We start from the raw sequence: 25,973 nt of genomic DNA on the forward strand, positions 1-25,973 counted from the left end.
ATAAAAACTTTATAGTAAGCATGTAATTTGTAAAAGTTTTTGGCCAAACGTAAATTTTGTTTTAAAGCAGAGCGGTTTCAACTAAAGTTTATTTAAATTTAACGCTTATAAAATTTGCGCTCTTTCAAATATTACAGTAATTTAAAAATTATTAACGGTCTAATTCAATAGCATTTACAACCGCTAGATTGAACAAAACCTAATTCTGACTTAGAGGATTCAAACAAGTAGTTTTTTGATACAAAACTGAAGCAATATTATAAAATGAATAATTTTTTTTTATTGTACTATAAAACTATTAGAATAAAAAACCGAACTAATGAAAAATCAAAGTTTATATAGTTGTTATTTAGTGCTTTAATTAGGTTTAAGATAAACTTTGTGATGTTTTTTCGTTTAAATATAGAATTTTTTGCAGTTTTAGAAAACTACACCTCTTACAACCTATAATACGTTGGCAGTAAAATATATACCAGTGAATGGCATCATTTTGCCTTCTTTAACTGCTTTAAATTTAGGATTAAGCACTTTAGTTGAATTTGTGAAGTGTATGTTAAGTTTTCAATCATACCTCCCATTAAAATAGGTAAAGTTTTCCACTTTTGCAATAACAAAATTAAACCTTTTTACTCGAAGTTTTATTTGAATCATTTCTACTTCGCCAGTTCTTATATTGATGTTTACAATAGAATCTGTAACCATTTATGCCTTTTGTAAGCCACCAAAAATGTATATAAGCTTTTTGTGTGCGACAGCTTTAGTAAGAAATTTTTTAACTTTCAATTTTGTAGTAAAAAGTTCCTAAGTTTGTGTCTTTCAATAAAACTTTTCATACGTTTTTAAAGATTGACTAAATTAATCTAGACCCCATAACACAAATGTCTCCATTTTTTATAATACCAACTATAAAATGGCCGTATCTTTTAGTCTTTAGATCTCCTACACGTTTAAAAGTATTTGTAGTTGTGTCTTACATATAGCTAGTGTTTAAAACCACTTCATCATAAATACTATCAGCAAAATAAAGTTTTTACCATCAAATTGGCAAACTCTTAGCATTTCGCGATATTCCTCTAGAGCAGGGGTCGGCAAACTGCGGCCCGCGGGCCAAATGCGGCCCTCGAAGGATAAATCTGCGGCCCGCAAGCACGTAACTTTTTTGAATGAAATGCGGCCCTCGAAAGAAAATCTTGCGGCCCGCGAGCATGTAAATGTGGCCCGCTAAGCACAAATATATTTTAAGATTTTTTTTTTGTTTTTTGGTTTAATTGTTTTATCTTGTTTTAGTTCCTGTATAACATTTTAAAAGAACTAAAAGACTTTACTACTTTAGCTTAAAAATGTGAAAAAGACAGATTAGCATTCCATCAGGATTTTATCTCAGTTTTATAACAACTTACTTCTCACAACAGCAAGTTATTATCTGGAGAATCAGTGTTAAGAGTGCTTGGTTTTAGTAAGTTACTTATATAACACGTATTTAGTAAATTAAGTACATGCAAATGTTTTCCACTTTGTACGAAAGTAATGAACAGCAAATTAACTACGATGTCATTTATTTACAGTTTAGATATTTTTTATAAGTTTTTTATTCATAAGTTAATTTTTTAGATGTTTTTTACTAAGTATTATATTTTAGACAGCATAAAAACAGTTAAAATTACATATTAATAAGAAATTAAGTTTATTTTATTTTTGTTTTGACACGTTTAGATTTTTTAGAAATTTTCTGTGCACTTTAAATAAATTCCTATGCACACCAATGTACAAAGATGCATATATTTTAAACCGATTTTTATTAAATAACTAAGGAAGATTAAGTTTAGTATATGCATAACTTTCTAAGATAGTTGTCCCACATGTAATATCTAATTGTGTACAACCACATTATAAAAAATATATAAGACATAAATTAAAACAGTTTTTGTCTGGTGTATATTTTCATTTTACAAACAACTTTTTTTTTGCAAATTAAGTTATTTTTTATGCGTTGCATACTGATATGCACAGTTGCTGTTTTTTGGAAATAGCTATTTAATACAAGCTAGATTTGGGTATGGTAAATTTATTAAGTTTGTACATTTTTAATCAAAATAGTTCAAATTCAAGCAATTAAACAACCAAACATTGCAAAACATTCAGACTATGACTATTTGAAGACGTCAAATTTCATGCCAATTTATTATTTCTTAAGTTTTGGATTTAATAGCCTTTTGTATACTAAAAATCAGACTAGTTTTTTGTCACTCAAGCTGGCTTTTTTGCTTTAAAAAGTGGCAAATTAAACTAATGGTGTATGTTTTGTTCGATATACAGTGTTTGTTTTCATTATAATATATGTTAAAATTTAAAATCTTGCAGCTTTGATTTAATTTGAAATATTATTTAATTAATTGTATACACGTAGGTGTGAACAATCAGTGTTGTTAAAAAACTTGAAATCCGGAAAGCTTTGAATTTTACAATTTATGCTTTAAAAATACTAGAAAAACCTTGAATTTGAGAATTAAAAAAAAAACCTTGAATTTTGAACGTTTTATACATGTAAAGTAGTGAATTTTCGTTTTGACACATAAAATCTACCATAAAAATATTTTTTTATTAAAAAACACATTTAAAGTAGCTTAACCGTATTTTTAAATATTGTTATGCAATTTAATTTTATTTTATAGTGATAATAGAAGCAAAACATTAAAATTTAAAAAACTTTATATTGCTGCATCGCATCTTTGCTTATAAAATGTCTTAGCCTATTGTTGTGCTTTGCATTGAACTAAACCTATAAAATTTTCTAAAATGTCAAAGTTAATAAAAACACCTCTAGTAGAATGTAGGTATTCTAGTAGAATCTAGAATTAAATGAACAATTTTTGTTGTATCAGTACTCTCATCTTAAAAAATTTATTAAAGTCCTAATTTTATTTATGCAGCTTATAATCTTAAGACATTTCCTAAACACGACTTATTGTTGTTATTGAAGAAATAAAAAAAATATTTTGCTACCGCCAACACAAATTCTTTAAAAATATTTAAAATTCTAAAGAATAACTAATTTTTAGTAGTTAATTTTTCTACTTTAAAATTTGGCTTTAAAATTTTACTGATCAGTCTGTAGTTACTGAAAATGATCATGTGCTTTGTTGGAACTGACTTTTGCAGTTTTTTTTTTGTTTCTCCAAAAACTCCTAACTAACGTTTTTTAATTCTTGTAGCTTGTCTTATATTTCACATTTACTCTTTTAAATACAATATTTTATTGCAGATAAAGATTGCTATAATGCTTAATAAGTTTTTTCTACTTCACTAATGGCTTAATAAAACTTTATATTTTTGTTAGAAATATTTAAGTAACTTAATTGTCCATTCAAGCTGACTTATTATGATATATTTGCTATATTTTTAACTTACTGTTAATAAACTTTATTATTTATTTATTTTTTGAACTTTATTTTAAACAGCGTTGACAAACACACAAGCTAATTTAAAAACTCAGACTGTTTTATAACTATTAAAGATATTTTTTAACAACTCAAGTGTGTTTTAAGCATCTATTTCAAACACTTTGAATAAATCTTCGAAATCTCAGAATATTTTTATGTGTAGCTCACTAATTGTTTTTTTCTTGTCTTTTCAAATTTTGTGCTATTTTTTTAACGATGATATTTTAATTAGGTATTTGACCTTGATTAACAGCAAATTTTTAACTTTTTTAACTTTAATAAATTTAAGCTGGTTTGATATAACTCGGACATTTTTTGCTTTTAAAGTGGCAACCATGAAAAAAGCTAATTAATTATTAATAATGTATTTTATTAAAGTATTTGACCATTAATTATGTTTAAGATTTTCTATAAAACAAATAGGTATTAGTTTTATTTAATTAGCTAATTACTGGTTTTTAAAAAAACTGAAAACGAAAAATTTTAGACGCAAAGAGTTGTTTTCAAATGTAAATACTTTTAAAATATGAAAAAGTGTTTCATAGTATAAAAAATGTATAAAAGTGTCCCAAAAATGTTTTTCAAGCTCGGTTATTATAGATACTTAGGTTGTAAGTAAAATAAAAAAACATTAAGTTTAGCTAATTAAGTGTTTAAGAAAGTTAGTACTTTATCAAAACTTAAGTATATTAGTCAATGTAAATTTATTCTAATAAATATTTATAATTTAAACTTAAACTATGTGTAGCTAAAAGTAACTTATAAATATTAAAGTAATTAAAAGTAAACATTTTCTGTAGAGTAACTAAAGCTAAAACTAAAATAATATTAAAGTGTCACTAAAACTAAAACTGCGGCCCGCGAAGATTTTGGGAACTTGAATTTTGGCCCGCAAGCACCAACTGCCTGCCGACCCCTGCTAGAGAATTAATGTTTTGAACGTTCTTGTTTTTCGATCAAATTTGTCTATGTTTTTATTTGCGTTTCCCCTACAATGAACAATTCATCTTTCATGGTATCAGCTCCATGTTGCCATCTTTTATAAGTTTGTACATTTTTCTTTTTCATGTTTACTATTATACACTACTTTTGTATCATAAAAGAATAAAAAAAATCCCAAATACTTTTAAAATCTACAGACTCATTACGATCGTTTGCTTAATTATAAAAAATAAGGCTTTTTTAAATATAAAATATTGTTAATTTTATTTGTTATGATTATATAAAGATACTAAATTTTTAAGCTTCAAGTCTAAAACTTATGTAGTTATTTTGAAAATAATGTAAGGTTAAAATACAAAATTAACCAGTAAAATTTAAATATAATTAGTTCTGTATATAAATATAAATGACACCCAGAGTATTTGTTAAAAAATTTCCAGTCTAAAAAATAAATTTTCAAAAACAACTTTTATCTTTGACCAACAACCTTTGATAATTACGTGTAAACAAAACTAACAACTTATTTGTAACTTTTTCAGAATTACTAGTTTTTTAATATATATTTAGCTTAAACATAATTCAGCTAAAACAGTTCAAAATGTTATATGAATATATACAAATTTTGAAAATTAAAAAAAACTCTTTTTTTTCAAAAATATTTTTTAATTTAAAACAACGAGTGAATTTATTCATTAATAATTAGTTTATTTTTTTATAGTTAATAATTAATTTGAGAAAAATAGTTGACTACTATATTAGTTATTTACTAATAAATTTAAAGCAAAATTATTTATGAAAAAAAAAAAAAATTAACGTTATACTGCTTTTGTCGTTTGTAAAAGATTTTTAAAGTTTTTTAAGACTGTCTTTTTAATACTTTGTGTTGTAAAATATTCTAAAGGTTAAGTCTTATTTTATTTGACGTATTTCAATACTTTTTGATTTTTTTTTTATAATTTAAGTTTTAATAAAAAAAAAAAAATTACTGTTCCCTTTTTTTTAGCATTTTGAGCTTTTTCATAAGTTGATTTTAGATATTTAATTCTACTCTGTGCTTTTATTGCACTATTTTTAGTTGATATATGCCATTTTCAGGTTCGATAAAATTAGTTTTCAATTTATATTCATGTTTGACAAAACGAGTTTTTGTGAAATAATATGTTTTAAGACAAAAAACTATTAATCTATTAATCTTTTCAAAAGTTTTTTGATTTAAAAGTATAACAAACTTTTAACTTATTTTTAACTTAACTTAGTTTAAAAATAAAAGTTTAATAGTTTTAAAACAATAGTTTTTATACTTATATATTAATGACATTATTTGTTTACGTTAACAATGTCTAGAACTACTCTAGTGGAAACCTATAATCTCTAAAAATCTATTTAAACTCAGTCAGTACAGTACCACAGCATAGAAAGAAGAATTGTTACTAGATTTTTATGAAAAAAGTTGCCACACAGTTATTAAAGCATAACATTATGGATTAAAAGGTCTTTATTCAGTACTCAGAACTCTTTATTTTTAGAATTATGCAGTCCAAACCGGTTTAATAGAAGCTTATTAAACTAGTTGAAATTTTGATAACAGAAATATAATTTTTATGTTATGTTTGCAAATTAAATGAAAATAATTTTAAAGCATTTTTATTATAATAAAAGTTTCTTAATTAGATCATAAAAAATTTATTTATAGTTTTCTAATAATTAATTAAAGCATAAATACAATGTACACGTAAATGCAATGAAAAATAAAGTGTACCAGAAGTTTCAAATTAGAAATGTTATGTCAGTAACAAAAAAAAAACTTTTAAACAAAACAAAGAAAAACAAATATTTAGGCTTACGTTAAAAAATAGATGAAAATATTATACTTCAAACATTATCAGCTAATTCATATTAATGCAAAAACAAATAAATAAAACACTCTCTCAAGTTTTTTCTGTGATAGTTTATACGTATTACACTACTTTTCGTCAGAACTTAACAGTAGAACAAATTTAAAACTATGAACAAGTTTTTAAACAAAAACACAAAAAGTTAAAACTAACAAAGTAATAAGCACAATAAATAATCAGTGTAAAGTAATAAATAATTAAACTCAAATACTACTAACGGATAAAAAATAGATAATTTAACTAAATAAAGACACTTTGTAATCAAATTCCTTCTGTTTACACAGTTCTGGTTTCTCCAAAAATATAGAGATAGCCTCCAACTTCACGAGATCAAACACACTATTGCAATGATGGATTATTCTAAATCTGGATATGTCATATTTCCTATAAACTTAAAACTAAAATATTATACTCAAAACTATATACATTAAAAGAAATTTTATGAAACATAATATAAGTTACAGTCTGTTACAGTAAATCTTAAAATTTCACTACTTTTAGATATATAACCTGTAAATAGGTTTTGTTGTGCTTAGTGATGTATATTGTTTACTATATGTTTAACTGCTATCTCTTTTTACAAATTACCCAGGTTGTCAGTATAAAGAAATAAACATCAGGGTTGCTAGTATTAAGCGTTGATGTTTTAAAAGTAGTCAGAGACTCTAACTTAGATTAACTTAATTAGTTTATATCTAACTATTAGCTATGGTCTATAATCTACAGTTGCAAAAAAGCATTTAGTTTTGAAGTTTTCTATAAATTTTTTAGGAGAATACTGAGCTTAATTCTTAAGAAAATGAAACATGATTGAGTAAACAGCTACAATTAGTAATTTATATTTCTGACAAGTATGATGATGACATTTTGGCAACCATGCTTTATAATTAGACCGTGTTTTTTTAAACTCCATTTTGGACTTTTTTTACAAGTTTTAATATTTCATCAGTAAAAAAAAATTAATCAGCCATTGGCTAAAGCAGTGATAATGCAGGCAGAAGCAGTGTTAAAAATTAAAATATAATAATGTATCCCAAGAATTATTTCATAATTTGTTTTAATAAATTCCTTATTTTTATAACTCCTAATATTGATGATTTGGAAAATTTTCTTGAAATTTCACTTAGGGTCATACATCAAGCTAAAATGAAAATGTGTATGATTACCTAAAACTTTAAAACTGTCCCTTATACTAGTAGTTGCCCTAAACTTTCTAAATTCTCCCAGAAAGGTGCTCTCTTTAAGAAACTCTGGACTACAATGACATAAAATTTACAAAGTGTCTTTAACTGAAGCCAGCCTAAATAAGTTAAACTAAATTTAAAGGATTTAGACTAGTTTCAGGGTTGCTATTTCCTCAGGACAACTCAGATTATACTTGTGAAAAGGTTTTTTTTTTATTTACTGTGTGAAGATATTACCTATATAAAACAAATGTTTATATGCTTTACTGCTCAATTTACAATACATCTCTAAGAATTTTGGGTAATTAATTTTAGGTAAGAATTTTGGGATGATGTTGCACCAATATCAAACTGAAAGTATAACTATATTTGATGTCTTTTTTTTACCATATTTTTCTGCTAAAAGTTTGTATTTTATAAATACATAATTAAATTAAACTTATTTATCATAAACTAATAAAACTTAAATATTTAATTGCTTTTATTTGACAATATAAAGCAATTATAAAAATACAACAATTTATATTGATTACAATATTGTAAAATAAAGTCAATTAGATATTTTAGTCTATAATAAATAAATTTAATTCTTTCTATATATTGCTGTACCTTGTTTAAAACTAATTATATTTTTATATTAAGCTTATGAGGCTTAAACATTGATTTTTAGCATATAATTACATTTATAAAAGATATTGAGTATAATATATTTTCAGTCTGATATTGGTGCAACATCATCCTAGGTAATTACCAAATTTTGACGTCTCTGCTCAGGACAGTCAAAATTTTTGAAAATTTTAAGATAACTCAAGCTATTTTGAATTTTTTCAAAGTACTCATTATGACTAAAGCAATTTTTTATACTAATTTGATAGTTGTCTGTTTTATTGAGAAACTCAGTCCAGTTTATTTGCTAGATCTTGAATGAGATTTTTTTTGCCTCAGGTCCATAATATGTTGTTTTACAACTAATTAAAAAAAAACTAAATTTTCATTGATTTTGAAAAGTTAATTGAAATTGTAAGTGTTCATTAAAAGATTAGGATGACTCACAATTTTAGGTCACTAAGGATAGTTTTATGGCTCAAAGAATGGTAATCATGTTTAACAGGGTTGCCACTTTACCTGGAAACCTGGAAAAACCTTGAAAAATCTGGAATTTGACAATTTAGGCTAAAATAACCTGAAAAAACCTGGAATTTGAGAAAATGTTGAATAAAACCTGGAATTTGTATCAAAAAACCTGGAATTTTTAATAATTTTAAAATTTTCACTTGTAAATTTTTGACTTGACACAAAAAATAAATCATATAATTAAGATTTTTTGTCATCATTAAAATTTTTTTTTATTAAAAAACACATTTAAAGTAACTTAAAAATATCTTTTCAATATTTTTATACTATTTAACACAGTATCTTTAATAGAAACTAACTTGAAAATAAAAATAGACCCAAAAATGTGTACTTTTAAAAACCTGGAAGAAATTTGGAAAACCTAATAAAATTTGGAAAAACAAGTGGCAACCCTGTGTTTAAATATGTGTTGATAACTATTGACAACTTCTAAGAGTGAAATCGGCTGACTCAGGTTTGTTTTGATGACTTAAGCTATTTATTGTTGTTATTTTATTATTATGAAGTTTTAAAGACTAAACTTAAAGGGCATAAGGGGGAGTAAACACCCTTTTTTGGTTTTTGATCTTATGTTGTATAGTTTTTACTAAGGTACAAGATGCTTTTTACAGATTTATAAAATTCAAAATAAATCTTGAGATACAGCCGGTCAAAGTCGAGGCAACAATAAGATCCTTATGGGAGGCGCAAACTAAAACAGCAATTAACTAGAAATCATTAAAAATCTATCTCCTCCTACGTTTTTTGAGATAACTACCTCAAATTTTAGGAAATGTTCCTTGCAATATTTAAAAAATTCTGTTGGAAAGAAATTTTAAAAGATTAAAAAAATAAAAATTTTTAAGAAAAATACTAAAAAAAACTGTTTTTTTGTTTATTTTTTATATAAAATTTTTATTTTTTAATTAAAAAAAATTCTTTTGGACAGAATTTTCTAAATATATCAAGGAACATTTCCTAAATATTTGAGGTAGTTACCTCAAAAACGTAGGCAGGGTTGCCACTTTACCTGGAAACCTGGAAAAACCTGGAATTTGACAATTTAGGCAAAAATAACCTGGAAAAACCTGGAATTTTAAATAATTTTAACATTTTCAGTAGTAAAATTTCAATTAGACACAAAAAATCTATCATATAAATAATTTTTTTTTGTCATCATCAAAAATGTTTTGATTAAAAAACACATTTAAAGTAATATAACAGTATTTTTTCAATGTTTTTATACCATTAAACACAGTTTCTTACATAGATTTTAGCTTAAAATTAAAAATAGACCCAAAAATGTGTACTTTTAAAAACCTGGAAGAAATTTGGAAAACCTGGAAAAATTTTTGAAAAATTGAGTGGCAACCCTGCGTAGGAGAAGATAGATTTTTAGTGAATTAGTCTATTTTTGCCATTTTAGTTTGCAACTCCCATAAGGAACCTATTGTTGCCTCCGACTTTGACCGGCTATATCTCAAAAATTATTTTGAAATTTATAAATCTGTAAAATGCATTTTGTAGCTTAGTAGAAACTATATAAAATAAGATCAAAAACCAAAAAAGGGTGTTTACTCCCCCCTATGCCCTTAAGGAAATATTCCATGCAATATTTAGAATAGTTTAGTTAACACTTTTTAAGTCCTCAAAAGACGTTAAAAGGTATCTGTGGTGTGCAACTTGATAAAGGAAAGGTTTTTTGTGCACCAGGTCCAAGGACCAAATATTTTGAGCGTATTTTTGTCGTTCAATAAACTCTAAAATAAGATTAAATTGTGAAAAAAGTGATTTACCTCCTCCTATGCATTAATATTAAAAAAAAATTAGAATGCTAAAAGAGTTTAAACCTTGAAAAGTATCATCATTTACACAGGTTAAATTTTTATTGACTTTATGTTAAAAAAACTAATGGTAATAAAAATTAAATTAGTTTTGATTTAAATCATAATATTTAACAAAACCACCTATAGCATAAAATATAAATATTAAAATGAGCAGAAAATCAATATCAGTTGTAAAAAAAGCAAACAAAAAACAAAACTTTCCACCATCTGGTACTTACCCTTCACTTCATAATAACAATTTACTGCTCACATCAACTGGAATACCATCTTTGGACAATGTGCTTGGTGGTGGTATTCCAATAGGAAGTGTTCTACTTATTGAAGAAGACTTAAACAATAGGTTTTCAAAATTAATGATGAAGTACTTTCTAGCTGAGGGCGTTGCTTGCAAGCATGGTTTATGTGTTGTTAAGGAAGTTTCTACAAATGAAAGTCTTTTAAATGAGCTTCCTAAGCTTATTCCTAAGGATATAAATGTGCCAGTGAAAAAATTAAATGATGACATGAAAATTGCATTTAGATATAAAGATCCTTCTACTATACAAAAGACCATTAGTAATGTATCAAAGCAAGGTCATTACTATGATATAACAAAAAAGATGGAATCAATGAAGATAGATGAATGTGATTGTTCTGAGATTATTGTTGAGGATTTTGTACCATCATGTTGGGATGAGGAAGATATTTTCAAGTTTGCTTTAACCTCCCTTAAAAATAAAATACAGCAGAAAATATATACAGTACCTGAAAAGTTAAAAGATGTCAATGAGCTTAAAGTTTGTAGAATTGTTATTCCATCATTTGGTTCACCTTTTTGGTGTGCTAACAACAGTAAGGGAGTAAAATATATATCTAGATTCCTACTTTGGTTACGTGGACTTATTCGAAAAAGTATGACAGTCTGCGTGGTAAGTATCCCTTGTAACCTTTACACTGAAAAGAATATGGCACAATTTAGACACATGGCTGATTGTGCTGTAAAGCTCAAGTCTTTTGCTGGTGAAAAGAAAAATCCTTTATTCAAACAATATCATGGGTTGTTTAAAATAAAAAAACTACCTTGCCTAAATTCTTTGGTTCCGTATGTACCACAAACACTTGATTTAGCATTTGAGTTGAAAAGAACTAAGTTTGTTATAGAATATCTGCATCTTCCCCCTGATATTGGTGAAAATGCAAGCAGACAAGGAACAGAGGAAGTTAACATCATCAAAAGTTCACCTTGTGGAGGAGGTTTTAATTCTAAATTAGACTTTTGAAAGTTTTTTCAATGTATTGTCTTTTTTGCTTAATAGCTAAAGTGTTTTGTAATAAAGTTTAAAAATAGCTTATAAAAGCACTAGATAAAAAGTTTTTTACTCTACTCTTTAACTGTTTATTTTTTATTTCTTGATAAGTATCACAAAAAAGCTGCTAAAAGATAATTTTTTGCTTTCATAATAGGTAAATTACTTTAGAAATCTTGGTATAGTTAGTTTCTATTTCTTACATAATTCTTGAAAATATAAATCCGCATTTAATAAAATACTATGGCTGAAATTTAGTTTTCAATAAAGTTTAAACATTTGTATATGATTCATTGGTCTTTGTTAATGACTTTAAATGTATATAAATTATATTTAATCTAATTATGTACAAAACTTAAAATAAGAAGTGATGTATCCTTTTTGCTTCTTTTTTCAATCTTACATTTTATAGTTACATATAGTTTTTGATATAAGTAGTTGTAAGATTTTCTATTAAAATAATAGTGTATTTGAATTACTAAGTTTAGTTAATATTAAGTTTAAGCAGTAATTTGTTAAAACCTGCTTAACTATTTTTTATCTATCTATTTATTTAAAGAGGTTTAATTGGTATTAGCGAAAGTTAGCAAATTGATTAAGTTGTATTACTCATGGTGGTCACTCAACCTGGAATCCTGGAAAAACCTGAAATTTGACAATTAAGGGTAAAAACCTTGAAAAACCTGGAGTTTTAAACATTTTTTACATGTCAGTAGTAAAATTTCAATTTGAAAAGATTAGTTTATCATATAGTTTAAAGTTTTTTTCATCATCAAAAGTTTTTTAATAAAAACACATATAAAGTTAAGAAGCTTAACACTATCTTTTCAATGTTGGTATACCACTTAAAACATTTTTAACCTTAAACTTAACTTATAAAGTTAAAAATAGGCTCAAGTAAGTGTACTTAAAAAGACCTGGAAGAAAATTTTTCAAAAACCAGTGGCCACCCTGATAATAGATTATTTTATACCTAACTACCTGAGTTTCTTTGAAGTTTTGAACATTTTGATTAATGAAATAAAAAGAACTATTTTGTCTAAATAGTCTTATATTTTAAATAAATTGTATTGTTTTACAACATTTTGCTCAAATTTTAGTTTTCTATCCATTTGATACATTAGTGTACCTCCTATAAGTTCGAAGTTAGACATCAGAACAGTAATATACAGGCAAAATTAAAAGTTTACATATTAGATATTTCAAATGAATTGAAATAGTTTGAAATAAACTTTTGTGTTTTTATAAAAATTGTATGTTATGTTTTAAATAAAAGAAAATATATACCTACTCGTACTGTACGTTTAATTATTTTATGTGTTTGTTTTTGAATTAAAATATTATTTACATTGGTAAGTATTTATTTTTAATATAAATCTGGTGAAAAATATTGAAAACACAATCATGAATAACTACCAAATATGTAAGCTTGTACAAAGTTTGTAAATGAAGTTAAATATTAATATTTCAATATTTATTACAAAACATTTTGGCAAAACCAAAGTTAGTGCTTCGACTAAAATCAACTTCTTGCTGAAAAAAATAACAATCCTATCTGCTTTCTATTGAACACTGAGATTCTTATGAATTTCACAGCTTTAGTATCAAAGTAAACTTTTTTGTTTAGCTATAGTATGAAGTTGAATAATGTCTTAGAAATATAACTCTAATATCGCTGTATAAATCAAGATTAACTTTTTCATTAAGTCATACTTTGATATTTTATAGCTTGAATTACGCTTTCTGTTTATTTATTTAGTAATGCAAAGAATTTTAGGTGATTAATTTTTAAATTCAATAATAATTTATCTACAGTTTTTTTTTGTTGTACAAAAAATATAAAGTTGTTATATAAAGCAACTCCTAAGAATTTTAATTTTTGTTTTCTATGATCTACTAGGTTATACAAAATGTTCAAGTACTTAATTATTAAATAAAATTTTAGGTGTTTAAGTTTTCTTACAGTTTAATTAGAATAGCGCTTAAAAATTTTTATCACTGGTTATTTATTTTAACATTTGTTATTCCTACAGGGTTGCCACTTTACCTGGAATCCTGGAAAAACCTGGAATTTGACAATTTAGGCAAAAATAACCTGGAAAAACCTGGAATTTTTAAGAATTTTAACATGTTCAGTAGTAAAATTTCAGTTTGACTCAAAAAATTTATCATATAGATAAAAAATTTTTGTCATCACCAAAATTTTTTTTATTAAAAAACACGTTTTAAGTAGCTTTAAAGTACCCTTTCAATCTTATTACACTATTTTACACAGTTTCTTACCTTAAATTAAACTTAATTTAACTTTAAACTAAAAATAGATCCAAAAATGTTAAAAACCTGGAAGAAATTTGAAAAACCTGGAAAAGTTTTTGAAAAAACGAGTGGCAACCCTGTTCCTAACACTATAGTTATGTAGTTGATTCTTTTAAAACTATTTTTTGTTAAATATTTTGTTGTTGAGATCTTTGGAATAAATTAATTTGATAGTTTTGTTTTTGGTTTGTAACATTGTTTTTGTCAACGTGAAGATTAAATAAAAAAGTTTTAGGTTGTAAAAATATAGCAAAAATGTTAGATATTGAAATGGTAAGAGAGCCTACTAGGCTTCAGGAGTTGAAAGATAACCAGGAAAAACGAAGGAAAGATGCTAGAATCGTTCAAAATGTAGTTGATGCTGACAAGGCTTGGAGAAACTGTTAGCTTTTTTAAATTTAAACGAAAATAAAATTTTCTTTATTTTGAATCCATAGAAAAACTCTTTATAACTAAGTCATAAAAAATTGAAACATAAAGTTTTATTTTGTTAAGCTCAGTTTAAAGCAAAAATAAAATAAATTTTACTTTTTTACTAAATGTTCATTGTACATACATGTTTAAAAAGAGTTTTACTTCGTTAAGTTACTAATTAAATATATAAAATTTTGACAGTGGTTGGACATTTCATGTTTTTTTATAACTTGTTGTCATGATTTTTCATGATTATGCTGTTCAAGTGTTTTTAAAATGACTTATTCAGTAACTGATGAATTTGTATATTTTTATTATAGCATTAAAAATGGTTAACTATAACTCCCTGTTAGAAACTAGGCCTTTATTCAATGTAATAGTTTCTTAAAAATTTGAATTTATTTTTTATAACTTATTTCAAAATTTTAAAAGTAGTTTGTAAATACAGCAAGGTTTGCACTTGATGAGCTGAAAAAGGCCAAAAACAAAACATCAAAGGAAATTGGCAAGAAAATGAAAGCCAAGGAACCAAAAGATGGAGTTAGTGAGTTGCCTGAAGGTTTAGATGTGAGAAATTTGGATGCTGATAAATTAGCTGTTAGTTTTGGTTTACTAAAGTAATTAGTATCTTTCATAAAAAATAAAGTCTAAACAAGCTTTTACCCAGTAAAGTGCTTATAAACGCGGCTACCTTTAGTTTTTAACTTGATTTTTTTTACACTTCGCAAATACCACAAAAACACCCTGTGCAAAATATCAGATGATTTGAAAAAACTTTCACCTTGGCGGAATTCGATTTTTCTGAAAACCTTTCTGATTTAAAAAAAAAAAAAACTGGAAATTTAAGAAAACTTACAAAAAAAAACTTTATAAAATCAAAAAGTGCCACCATAAAACTTTCTTTAAATCGTCTTAAATTGTGCACAATGTATTTATGTGATAATTCCAACATATAAAAAGAATTATAGCTGAAATCTCTAAGGTTGTATTTTTCGAGTCCCACACAGTTAGAATTAGGGTGGTTTTCAGAAAATCGAATTTCGCCAAGGTGAAAGTTTCTTTAAATCATCTGAATTTTTGCACAGGTTGTTTTTGTGGTATTTGCCAAGTGTAAAACTTTTTTAGCTGAAAACACTACCGTTGTTGTATTAATAAATGCCTTATTACCCAGTTCTATGTCTAGCACATTGTTTGTCAGTTTTTACACAAAAATTTTAAGTACTATTCAATTAATCTACATTTGCCTAACTATTCTTAGTATAAGTTAAACTAACAGCTTTCAATTATATTATCTTACAAACTGAAAAATATTATGTTTTATTAGAAGATACAAGTACTATAAGTAAAAGTTTTTCTAACTTATTTCTAACCAAAATTATTTAAAGACACTTACCATACCTCAACTGAAGAGTGTTGTAGAGGAAGTAAAGCGACTTGAAGCCCAAACTGATAAAGAAATGAATGAATTCAAAGACCAAAGAGATAATTTATGGAAGCAAGTTGGAAATCTGCTTCATGATACTGTTGCTATTGGAGATGATGAGGTTTTGAATTATGCACTTTTAATACTTTACTACTTATCTTCCAAACAAATATTTTATGTTTCTCAGGTGAATTCTACTAAAACTTTACTACAGCACTTAAAATAAATTTATTGTAACAGGAGACTGCAAACATAACTGAGCGCACTGTTGGAAATACTGATGTCACTCATAAATACTCACATGTTGACTTGGTTGCCATGGTAGATGGAGTTGACATGGAAGCAGGCTCCGATGTTGCTGGAAACCGCGAATATTATCTTGAAGGTTTGTAGTCTTTATTGTTTGTCCTATAGTTTAAAATACTTTGCAATAAATATTTTTACTATGTCAATCTCAATAAAGAAAATGTTGTATAAATGTTTTGATTTATTTAGTTATCAAACTTACTGTTTTTTGTTTTTGTGCTATGTTTAAATAGCGAAATATATATTAAGTAATTCTAAATGAGTTAAAATTATTCAATCAGGTAAAAGTTGGTGATTATAGTTAACTCGTAATAAATAAACAGTTATGCCCTCTTAAAACATAAGATTTGAGAGCTGTATTTTAATAAGATTGTAGTTAACTTAATATTAGGAAGTTTAGCATTTCCGATTAAATTAGTAGTTATATTTTTACTTTATAGACTCTTGAATAAGATACTTGATTTGTTATTATAGTGTTTATTGTACAATGTTGCAAATTTAAAATTAAGAAATTTTATAGTTTTTAGTATGTAGTTTATTTTAAACAAAAAAAAAAACAACAAGTAGAGTTGAGTAGAAATAAGCATGTAATTCTTATTTAAAATTCAATACGTTTAAATTAAACCAAACAATGAACGCATCTACAATTTGTGGTCATCTGGTTTAGTTTTCACAAGACTTTTTATTAGTTTTTTTGTTATTAATCTAAACCAGCGGTTCTTTACTTTTTTTTTTATAATTTACCCTTTTATGGAAGGTAATTACCAAATTTACCACCGACAAAATAGATTTTTATTAGTTAAAAAAAATATTTTTTTGAATTTAAGCTTGTTAATTATAGAGAAAATGTATGAAATTAAAGAGTTCATTTAACTTAAAAAAACAGATAAATAATAACTTTTAAATTAAAAATACAATTAATTAACATTAATTTCCACAACTTGTAATCAAGAAAAATTACCCCCTAAAATAAAGTTTGAGAATTGCTGGTATAAACAAATTTTTTGTTATGTGATAAACCAAATTAATTGCACAAGTTTAAATTTTTTCATTTAAAATTAGGTATATATTTGGTTTAATACAAAAAGTAACTTATTTAAAGTCTAATACAGTCATCTCTCGCGAACCCACGCTTATTGTATTCGCAGCAAAAGTGCGTAACTATACGGAGAACGTTACTAAATGAGAGCTTCTATATTTGATTTTTTTCTAAAATGCTATAATGTCTTTGGTTAAATACAGTTTGGAGACTTAAACTCTTTTTTTTTTTGATCAAAAAAATAATTTTTAACAAGTTGTACATACATGTGAAAACTTTTTTAATCAAAATTGTTTATAAGTATACAAAGAACTTTTTCTACTTGGTTCCTTGCCCATCAAAGATGAAACTTGTCTTGCATAGTATTAGAGAAAGACCTCGTCTGTACCTTGTTTAATTTAAAGGTGTAATGGGGGGCTTAGAACACCTAAAATATTAAACCAAAAATAATAAAATATTAAAACAGCAAAGCCATAGAGAGTTCAATAATTTCCTTATGGAAGGCAGAAACTAAAGTGGCGAAAACCACAATTTGAAAAAAAATATATGTCTTGTATTTTTCTAAATAATTACTTGAAATTTTCTCGGAATGTTCCTATCATTTGCGTTTCCAAAAAACCTGGAATCTTGTAAAATAAAAACTTATAATACCTGAATTTTAAAAAAATTTGAAAACAAGTTAGAATTTTGAACAATTTAAATATACAAATTATATATAAAAATTAAATATTTTTTCAAACGAAATACAAACAATAAATTGACAATCTTAAAAGTTTTTCAATTTATTATTTTTTGAGAATTCTAAAATGCATAATTAAACGGAACTGCGTAACCAAACGATTGCGTAGATTAGCGAGAGGTGACCTGTATATAAATAGTTAAAAAAAAATATTATTTCAAAAACATTTGATTACATTTTAGAATAAAAAGCTGTGACCTGTATACAAATAGTTAAAAAAAATATTATTTCAAAAACATTTGATTACATTTTAGAATAAAAAGCTAAATCAGTTAACAAACTTTATTATTTTATATATAGTTAGTTAAACCGTTTTATTAATTTAGTAGTTATCATTATTTAAAGATAAAAAAATTCAATCTCAGGTCCTCTTCTTGAGCTGGAAAATGCGCTAAAAATTTTCGCGCTTCAGATGCTGAAGAAAAGGGGATTCAAAGGTTCGAAAACTCCTTTTGTTATGAAAAAGGACGTCATGCAGCAAGTTGCCCAGCTCAGTCAATTCGATGAAGAATTGTACAAGGTTTAATAATAAAGTAGAAATTTAATATAAATAATAATACTTGAAAGATTTAAATAAATTATAAATAAATTTGCCGGAATTTCAAAATCTTAATTGTTTGTATGAAGTTAACATGATAAAAACGGACAAATAAAAATTCAACCTCAGGTGACTGGAAAATCGAGCGAGCGATCGGAGGACAAGTCGACGTCGGAGAAGTACCTGATTGCGACGAGCGAGCAGCCGCTGGCGGCCAAGCACCGCAACAAGTGGCTGTCGAAAGACGAGCTCCCCATCAAGTACGCCGGCGTTTCAACTTGCTTCAGGCAGGAGGTGGGATCTCACGGCAGGGACACGAGAGGAATTTTCCGCGTTCACCAGTTCGACAAGGTTCGTCATCGTTTGAGTGAAAAAACGAATCAGTATAAATTCACTACTCTCTAGATTCTGGAAAGAGTGTAGTTTACAAATACATACCTTAAAATTTTACAAAATGGCTTAAAAAAAGAGTTGGCACCGAAATTAAAAGTTGTGTTAATATAAATTTTGTTAATAAAAAGCTTAGTACTGCTTCTTTACTGAAAATAAAGTCAATTTTTAATTAATTTTACTACTTATGAAGAAAACATACAATTTTCTAGGTGGAACAATTTGTGTATTGTTCACCTCAATCATCCTGGGACGAATTCGAAAAACTCATCAACAATGCTGAAGATTTTTGCAAGGTAATTTATACATATTTTAAAAAGTTCATACGTTTTATGAAATAACTCAAATAAATAATACAGTCAGCTGTATTGCTTACCTTAAAAGTAATACTATTTTTAACTTGAACAATGTAGTAAATTAAATTTAATTAAAGTTTTAAGCATAAATAAAATTTATCTAAATATTTCTGCTGATATGATAATGCATAAAGCTAAGATGTTAATTATTTTAGTTTAATTTCTTCTGCTTTTCTGCAAGTAGTTGTTAATATTATTTCAAAGTTGCAGTAAAACAGCTAGTTGGTTATCAAAAGCTATATGTTAAAAACAATATATTTATAAGTGTATAACAATCGATTTACTAATAATTACGCTGGCACGAAAATTTCAGTTGTTTACACGCCGCAAGAGAATTTAAAAACTGAACACGATAGTTTTCCACAGGCCTTGAACATTCCATACCAAATAGTTAACATAGCCGGGTGCGCTTTGAACGACGCCGCCGCTAAAAAGTTCGATTTGGAAGCGTGGTTTCCGGGAAGCAAGGCGTTCAGGGAACTGGTCAGCTGCTCGAACTGCACCGACTACCAAGCGAGAAGGCTCAAGGTGCGCTTCGGTATGACTAAAAAGATGCAGGAAAAAGTTAGTTTTAGTTTTGTGCTTGATTTTAAGTAAGCTAATTATTACATTGTGTCGTTAAGAAAGTTTGAAAATATAAATGTTGATTAAAACCCTCAAATTGTATCTTACTTTTGTTGTTACTAAAAACAAATAATTTATGATTGTATAAATAATTTTGACTTAAATAAAAATATAATAATATTTGTTTTATCTCAAACATAGAGAAACACATTTAATTATAAACTTTTTTTAATTGTCATTAAAAAAAAAAAAAATCACAAAACCAAAAATTACAAGAAGTCATTGTTAATTATTCCAGCAGTTTTTTTTTCCTTTGATATAAATTTGTTTACAAAATTAAGTTGAAACGAAATTGTTGATGATCACGTGCAAAGTGATAGTTCAAACAACCAATCACAACTTTCCTCAGGTGGAATTCGTCCACATGTTGAACGCGACCATGTGCGCCACAACCCGCGTCATCTGCGCCATCCTCGAAAACAACCAGGTCAATGAGCCGGTTGACGAGCACGCCAAAGGAGGCATCCGTGTCCCGGAGGTGCTCAGCCCTTACATGAGCGACGGTGAGTAATGCGCTTATCATATTAACATATTTTGCTACATTTGTGAATTAAAAATAAATTTCTGGTTTTTGATGACTTTTTAAATTACTGTCAAGCAATTGAAATAAAACGTAAGTTAACAATTTAATTTGTTTACATGTGCTTTAGTTGCCCTCAAAGTAGTAAATATGTTTTAGTAGTTTATATATTATAAAATAAAAAAGAAACTGATTTTATTTGAATTGCTTTATCTCAGGGGTCTGCAAACTGCGGCTCTCAAAGCAAAAATAAATGGCTCACGACATGATTTCCAGTTAAAAACGTACTTTAAATTTTTTTTTATAAATACTTAGTTTTAGGCTATTTGTTTAACAAATAAGATTTTGAATATCACCAATTTTTTCAGTTTTTTTTATTAATTGTTTAATAATCTTAAAAATTTAAACAAAACATCAATAAAATACTAACAGAATGGAAAGAATTCATTCCATTTGTGAAAGAGGCACCAATAGATAAGGAAGTTGTCAGCAAGAAGCCAAAGAAAGACGTTTCGGACGGAGTTAAAAACATGAAAATTTAAATAGGAGGAAACAGTTTTTTTTTATAAAATTTTATTAAAACTTGAAATCTATGTTGTAAGTCTTTAAAGAAATTATGAATTTAATTAACCTTCAAGTACTTTATACAGTTTAACATTGCTTAAAATCACATTAAAATAAAAATTAATTTACATTAACATTTTATAGTTAGAAAAAAAATTAAAGGTGGTGAAATATTTTAATTAACACTTTTCACATTTTTATGTGACATTATAGATGATTAGTTTAGCTAATATTTTTCATAGTAAAGTATTTATTTATTTATAACATCGTTTTAGTATTAAAATAAAGATTTAGCAGATGTGGTAGTATAGTTTATAATTACACTAAATTTTACATATACTAGCTCAGTCTTGTAATATTTTTAGAAAAACTCAGGCTAGTTTTGTTTTTTAAATTAAATATCAGGCTAGTTTTATGACTTTGAAATCTAGTTATATACTAAAAAACTATATCTCTCTTCTGCAATTTAAATGTTTTAGTTACTATTAGTGTTTCAATAGATTTTTATAAATTAAGTATTAAATTTTGTTTACACTGTTCTCTCTCATTTTTTTTGTCCTTACTAAATAAAATAAATATTTTCGAAAAACAAGGCGGATAAAAGTTAATGTGGTGTAAGTACTTATCGTATTTTTTATCATCTCAGGCTAGCTTTTTTGTCCAGGGTTACCAAAAAATCTGGAAATTGATAGTTTAGGCTAAAAAAACCCTGGAATTTTAATGAAAATCACTAAAAAACCTGGATATTGATAGTTTAGGCTAAAAAACCCTGGAATTTTAATGAAAATCACTTTAAAACCTGGAACTTTAAAGAAGTTTTACATGTTAAGTATTTAAATTTTGTCTTGACAAAAAATCTATTATAAAGAAAATAAAAAAGGTCATCATTATTTTTATTTATTTAAAAAGCACATTTAAATGTACCTTTTTAATGTTGTTAAATTATTTACAACAGTTTTTACCTTAAGCTTAATTGTATTCTAAAAATAGACCCAAAAACTTGTACTTTTGAAAACCTGGAAGAAATTATGCAAAAACATTTGGCAACCCTGGTTGTCTCGAAATCTTGCACTTAGTTTATTGTTTAGAAATTAATGACATTAAATCAGTCTTCTCCCTGAAATTTTATTTTTGTTTATTAAATTAAGTTTACATTTTTACAAATTTATTCTGGTAAAGCTCAAATTAATTAAAAACACAGCGGTTAGTGCTCAAACTGTTAAACTTTTTTTAATATTTGTTGTATAGTTCAGTCAGTTAATTAATTCACTAGTAGCTAAATTAATAATACAAAAGTATATATAAAAAATGGGGATGGTTCAAATATGCACGAAAGTAAAAAATTAACATAAAAAGAAGAAAAAGTAATTTAACTTACCAATTAAGATAACTCAAATTATTTCTTTTTCAGTATGTTTAATCAAGGAAAATACAATTGAAACATTAAACTAAGATAAAACACAAGGAATATATATTACATAAATATACTAATTAGTTAAATATTTAATTCAAGCGTTATCAACAAAAGGAAAGTTTAAAATTATTGAAAAATGGCTTTTAATTAAATAAGGCAAAAATATGATCAAATTCTTTCTTTTTACATAAGTTAAGTTTATTTCAATTTATTTGAATGGCTTCTAGCAAAATTAATTCCAAATTATTTGAACATTATTTCACAATTATAATTTTGAAATATCAAAATCGTCTCCACAACAAGTATTGTTTATTAAATGTTCAGATGAAGCTGATTTTTTCATCGCATTTTTGACTGCTACGCTCTTTATCTTTTTTGTCACTGATATACGGAATAATATATTTTGGAAAATGCTCCTTCATTCTTGTATTTAGGTGACGGGGAGTTTGTCCAATGCAGCTACTTTCACAGTAACTAAAACTTGTAGACTACAAAACTTTTTTTTTTTAACTTGTATAAGCTGTGGAAACTTTTATAAAGAACAGCATTATCTATACTCCTACTCAATCTACCTATGCGGATAATATTATAGTCTTTTGGACAAACTGTTGCGTCGCCGAATTTAAGAGTCAGTGATGTTCCAGTTAAAAAATGTAAATTAGTACCTTAAATTTAAACCCATTTTTTCTAAAAAATCAATTCTAAATAAGTTTATCAGATGTTAGTGAACTCAGTTTTAGAAACTATTACTAAAAGGAATTTTACAGTTATTGCAAATAAATCGGCAGATTGATTAAATATTTTTTTAATAACTTTTATAAATTCCATCATATTTTCAAATAAACAGTTACAGTTTATACTAACCCCAGAGCTTATTTAGCTTCCTGGGTGCTAAAATGAAAAAGCTGATTTTTCTATCCACTATTTTATTTTTTATCATGACATATTAAATTTTTAATTTTTTTGTTCTGCCATTGATTATTTTACTTTTATTTCTTCTCTATAACTTCTAAAATATTCAAGCTCCAAATAATTCTTTCTGGATTTTTTATACACTTGATTCTTTCTGTTATTCAGGACTTTCAAATTTCTCAGTTTCAATAACCTGTGTTTTACAACTACATCACTCAGTTGACTTATGATTAGATTTTTTCAAATCTTACCAATATGCTACAACGATTAAAAAAGTATATTTTTATCAATCTTTTTCTAAAACTTCTTTAATAATCTGAGAGTTTTTATTGGAGTTTTTAAGTGAACTACTATTAGAGTTTCTACATTCAGGAATGTTGATAACATTTACATTTTCTTACATCAATTACATCAGTTCAATTATCAAAGCCTTATTTTCTTTTAACTTTTGTTTATTCTCAGCTTCTATTTCTTCGGCTACGACATTTGATTTTAATATTTGTGAAAAAATCGAACTACATAAGCATATGTTTAATACTTTGATTCAAAGTCAGCAAATTTGGTAACAAATTCATTTTTAAATTTTAGAAAACTTGTTTGTGATTCACTTTTTTTTTTGCATGCATTTTGTTGTTATAAATTAATTTTTTTTGTCACAAATGCATTCTTTTTTCAGTAGTTGAATAATACTTTGTATAATGCTATTACTTTTATCTTTATACTCACTTTTTAGTAAGAATATCAGCTTAAAAGTCATATAATTCCGTGTCTATTTTATTTCCAAAAGCTATTTAACTTTTCCTCAATTTTATTTTTAATTTTTGAACTTTTACCAGGCCTTTGATCTGAGATTCATTTGAACTTTTTTCTTTTATACAAGTCCTAATTCAAATCGAATCACTGTCAATAGAATTTTCAAAATAATATAAATTTCTTCATAAAAATAGTTGTACTAGACGTTGTAAAACAAACTATATAAATAATGTTGAAAATCAGATAAAAACAAAATTGTTATTATATTTTAGTAGTACTTAAGTTATGTTATTTAAAAAAACAAAGGATTGTACTAGTTTTTATCGTTTGAATGTATTTTATAATACTAAATATAAATATTTACTAAAAACAATCAGTTTTAGATATGTTATGATATAATAATACTCAATTTAACTTTTTTATTTAATCAACTGTTTTGAGTATTTTAAAAACCCTCAATTTTGAACCAGTTTCAGCAGAAAGACCAACGAGCAGGCAGTTGTAAAGTTAAACAGATTAATTTTAACTTCTTTTATAAAAGGCACAAAATAGCAAATTTAAAAAAAGGTGCACCCGACATAGCTAAAAGTTAGCTATGAAACTTTCCATATAAAGAGTTGCACCCAAGCCATTTGTCGCCCAATCATAGTTTTAATTAAAAGAAATATAAGAAGCTATTCCAAACTAATAGTAAAAATTGGCTGCAACTTTTTGGAAACATAGTTTGCTTTATTATAGACCTGGAAAAAACGTTAAAAGGTATCCAAGTGGTGTGCGACTTGATAACCGATAGTTTTTTTTGTGCACCAGGTTCTAGGGCCAAATGTTTTGAGAGCTGTTTTTTTGTCGATCAATAAACAATATGCAAATATTATAAATGCAGATGATGAAAATAAAATTTAAAAGTGTACAAACACATAAACTTCTGTCTTTAAAGAACTTTAAAATCAAAAATACTGTAATAAAAAAATACATATTCGGAAATTAGCCAATACTTTATAACAAACAAATTAAAAACACAATGTGATTAAACTCACATTTTTTATAAATAGTTTTTTTTACAGAGTTTAGTGATATTGTTTTAAAACAAAGAAAATAAAAATAACAAGTGTGTACTTTATAAATAAAAGTAAGAAAAAGATACACAAAATGAAGTTTAGTCACAAAAGTAGCATACATACTTAACAAAACAAAAGAAAAAAAAAAGTTATCCTTGTATACCATAAAAATATTATTAGAATTTTTTGCAAAAAAATATATACGTTGTAGTACTTACAGCAAAATTATTATCTAAAACAGTTTACAAGTTGGGACAAAAGTATTTTATATATAATTAAATAAACCAATTAAATTAAGTATGTTTTCTTTTTTAAATCATAGTAGCTGATTATACCCAAGCTTTTAAACAATAAAAATAAATTAAGAGAATTAAATAGTACGTTTATAGATAAGCATATATTATAAATTGAACAAAATAAGCTGATTAAAAAAAATAAAGTAATGTTTTATAGATTGTACTTGAAAAATCATCTTAATCTATTAGTGCTATGACAAAAACATTTACTATAAAATTATAAGTAAATTAACAAACTTTTTTTTAAAATGAATAATAAGTCTTTTAAAAACTAATTATTAACTTGTATACACATATTATATTTCAAAAAAAAATAAAAATTACAAACCGAAATCTTTTTAATGAATCATTTAGTTTTAAATATCTGGCTACAAAAGTTTTAATAAAAAAATTTAGTACAACTAAAAAAAAAGTATTAAAGACGTAAAAAGTTTACAAATTATTAAAAAAAAAATTAAATTAATATTTTTTCAAGGTCTGTAAAAATTTTAGTTATTTAAGTGTTTAAATATTTTAAGGGGGTGGTTACAGACACAAAACTAAAAAAAAACATATATGTGAACTAACTTGTTACTTTTACAACCGTTTTCTAACTCTATTTATT

At 25.8% G+C, this 25,973-nt stretch overlaps 2 protein-coding genes across 2 annotated transcripts; both read left to right on the forward strand.

The window, feature by feature from the left end:
- The first annotated feature begins 10,554 nt into the window (after nt 1-10,554).
- LOC145840540 (elongator complex protein 4-like) lies at nt 10,555-11,751 on the forward strand. The gene has a single exon (XM_082947833.1). The coding sequence runs from the start codon at nt 10,568-10,570 to the stop codon at nt 11,678-11,680; it is 1,113 nt and encodes a 370-aa protein (XP_082803959.1). The 5' UTR covers nt 10,555-10,567; the 3' UTR covers nt 11,681-11,751.
- A 2,511-nt stretch (nt 11,752-14,262) lies between these two features.
- LOC145840926 (serine--tRNA ligase, cytoplasmic-like) lies at nt 14,263-21,241 on the forward strand. The gene is made up of 10 exons (XM_082948282.1): nt 14,263-14,405; nt 14,886-15,034; nt 15,823-15,981; nt 16,101-16,245; nt 18,310-18,464; nt 18,612-18,833; nt 19,085-19,168; nt 19,595-19,792; nt 20,202-20,355; nt 20,805-21,241. Exons 1-10 carry the CDS (start codon nt 14,279-14,281, stop codon nt 20,912-20,914), a joined length of 1,503 nt encoding a protein of 500 aa, XP_082804408.1. The 5' UTR covers nt 14,263-14,278; the 3' UTR covers nt 20,915-21,241.
- Nucleotides 21,242-25,973: the final 4,732 nt, after the last annotated feature.

Source organism: Thalia democratica, chromosome 7, assembly GCF_965202585.1.
Source record: "Thalia democratica chromosome 7, ktThaDemo2.hap1.1, whole genome shotgun sequence".
Lineage (NCBI taxonomy): Eukaryota > Metazoa > Chordata > Thaliacea > Salpida > Salpidae > Thalia > Thalia democratica.

Bases quoted from the DNA above. Each gene is read 5' to 3' on its own strand.
- LOC145840926 (XM_082948282.1), top strand. From the start codon at position 14,279: ATGTTAGATATTGAAATGGTAAGAGAGCCTACTAGGCTTCAGGAGTTG. The intron at 15,035-15,822 runs GTTAGTTTTGGT...AATTATTTAAAG, and splicing joins TGGATGCTGATAAATTAGCT to ACACTTACCATACCTCAACT. The intron at 15,982-16,100 runs GTTTTGAATTAT...TTATTGTAACAG, and splicing joins TTGCTATTGGAGATGATGAG to GAGACTGCAAACATAACTGA.
- LOC145840540 (XM_082947833.1), top strand. From the start codon at position 10,568: ATGAGCAGAAAATCAATATCAGTTGTAAAAAAAGCAAACAAAAAACAA.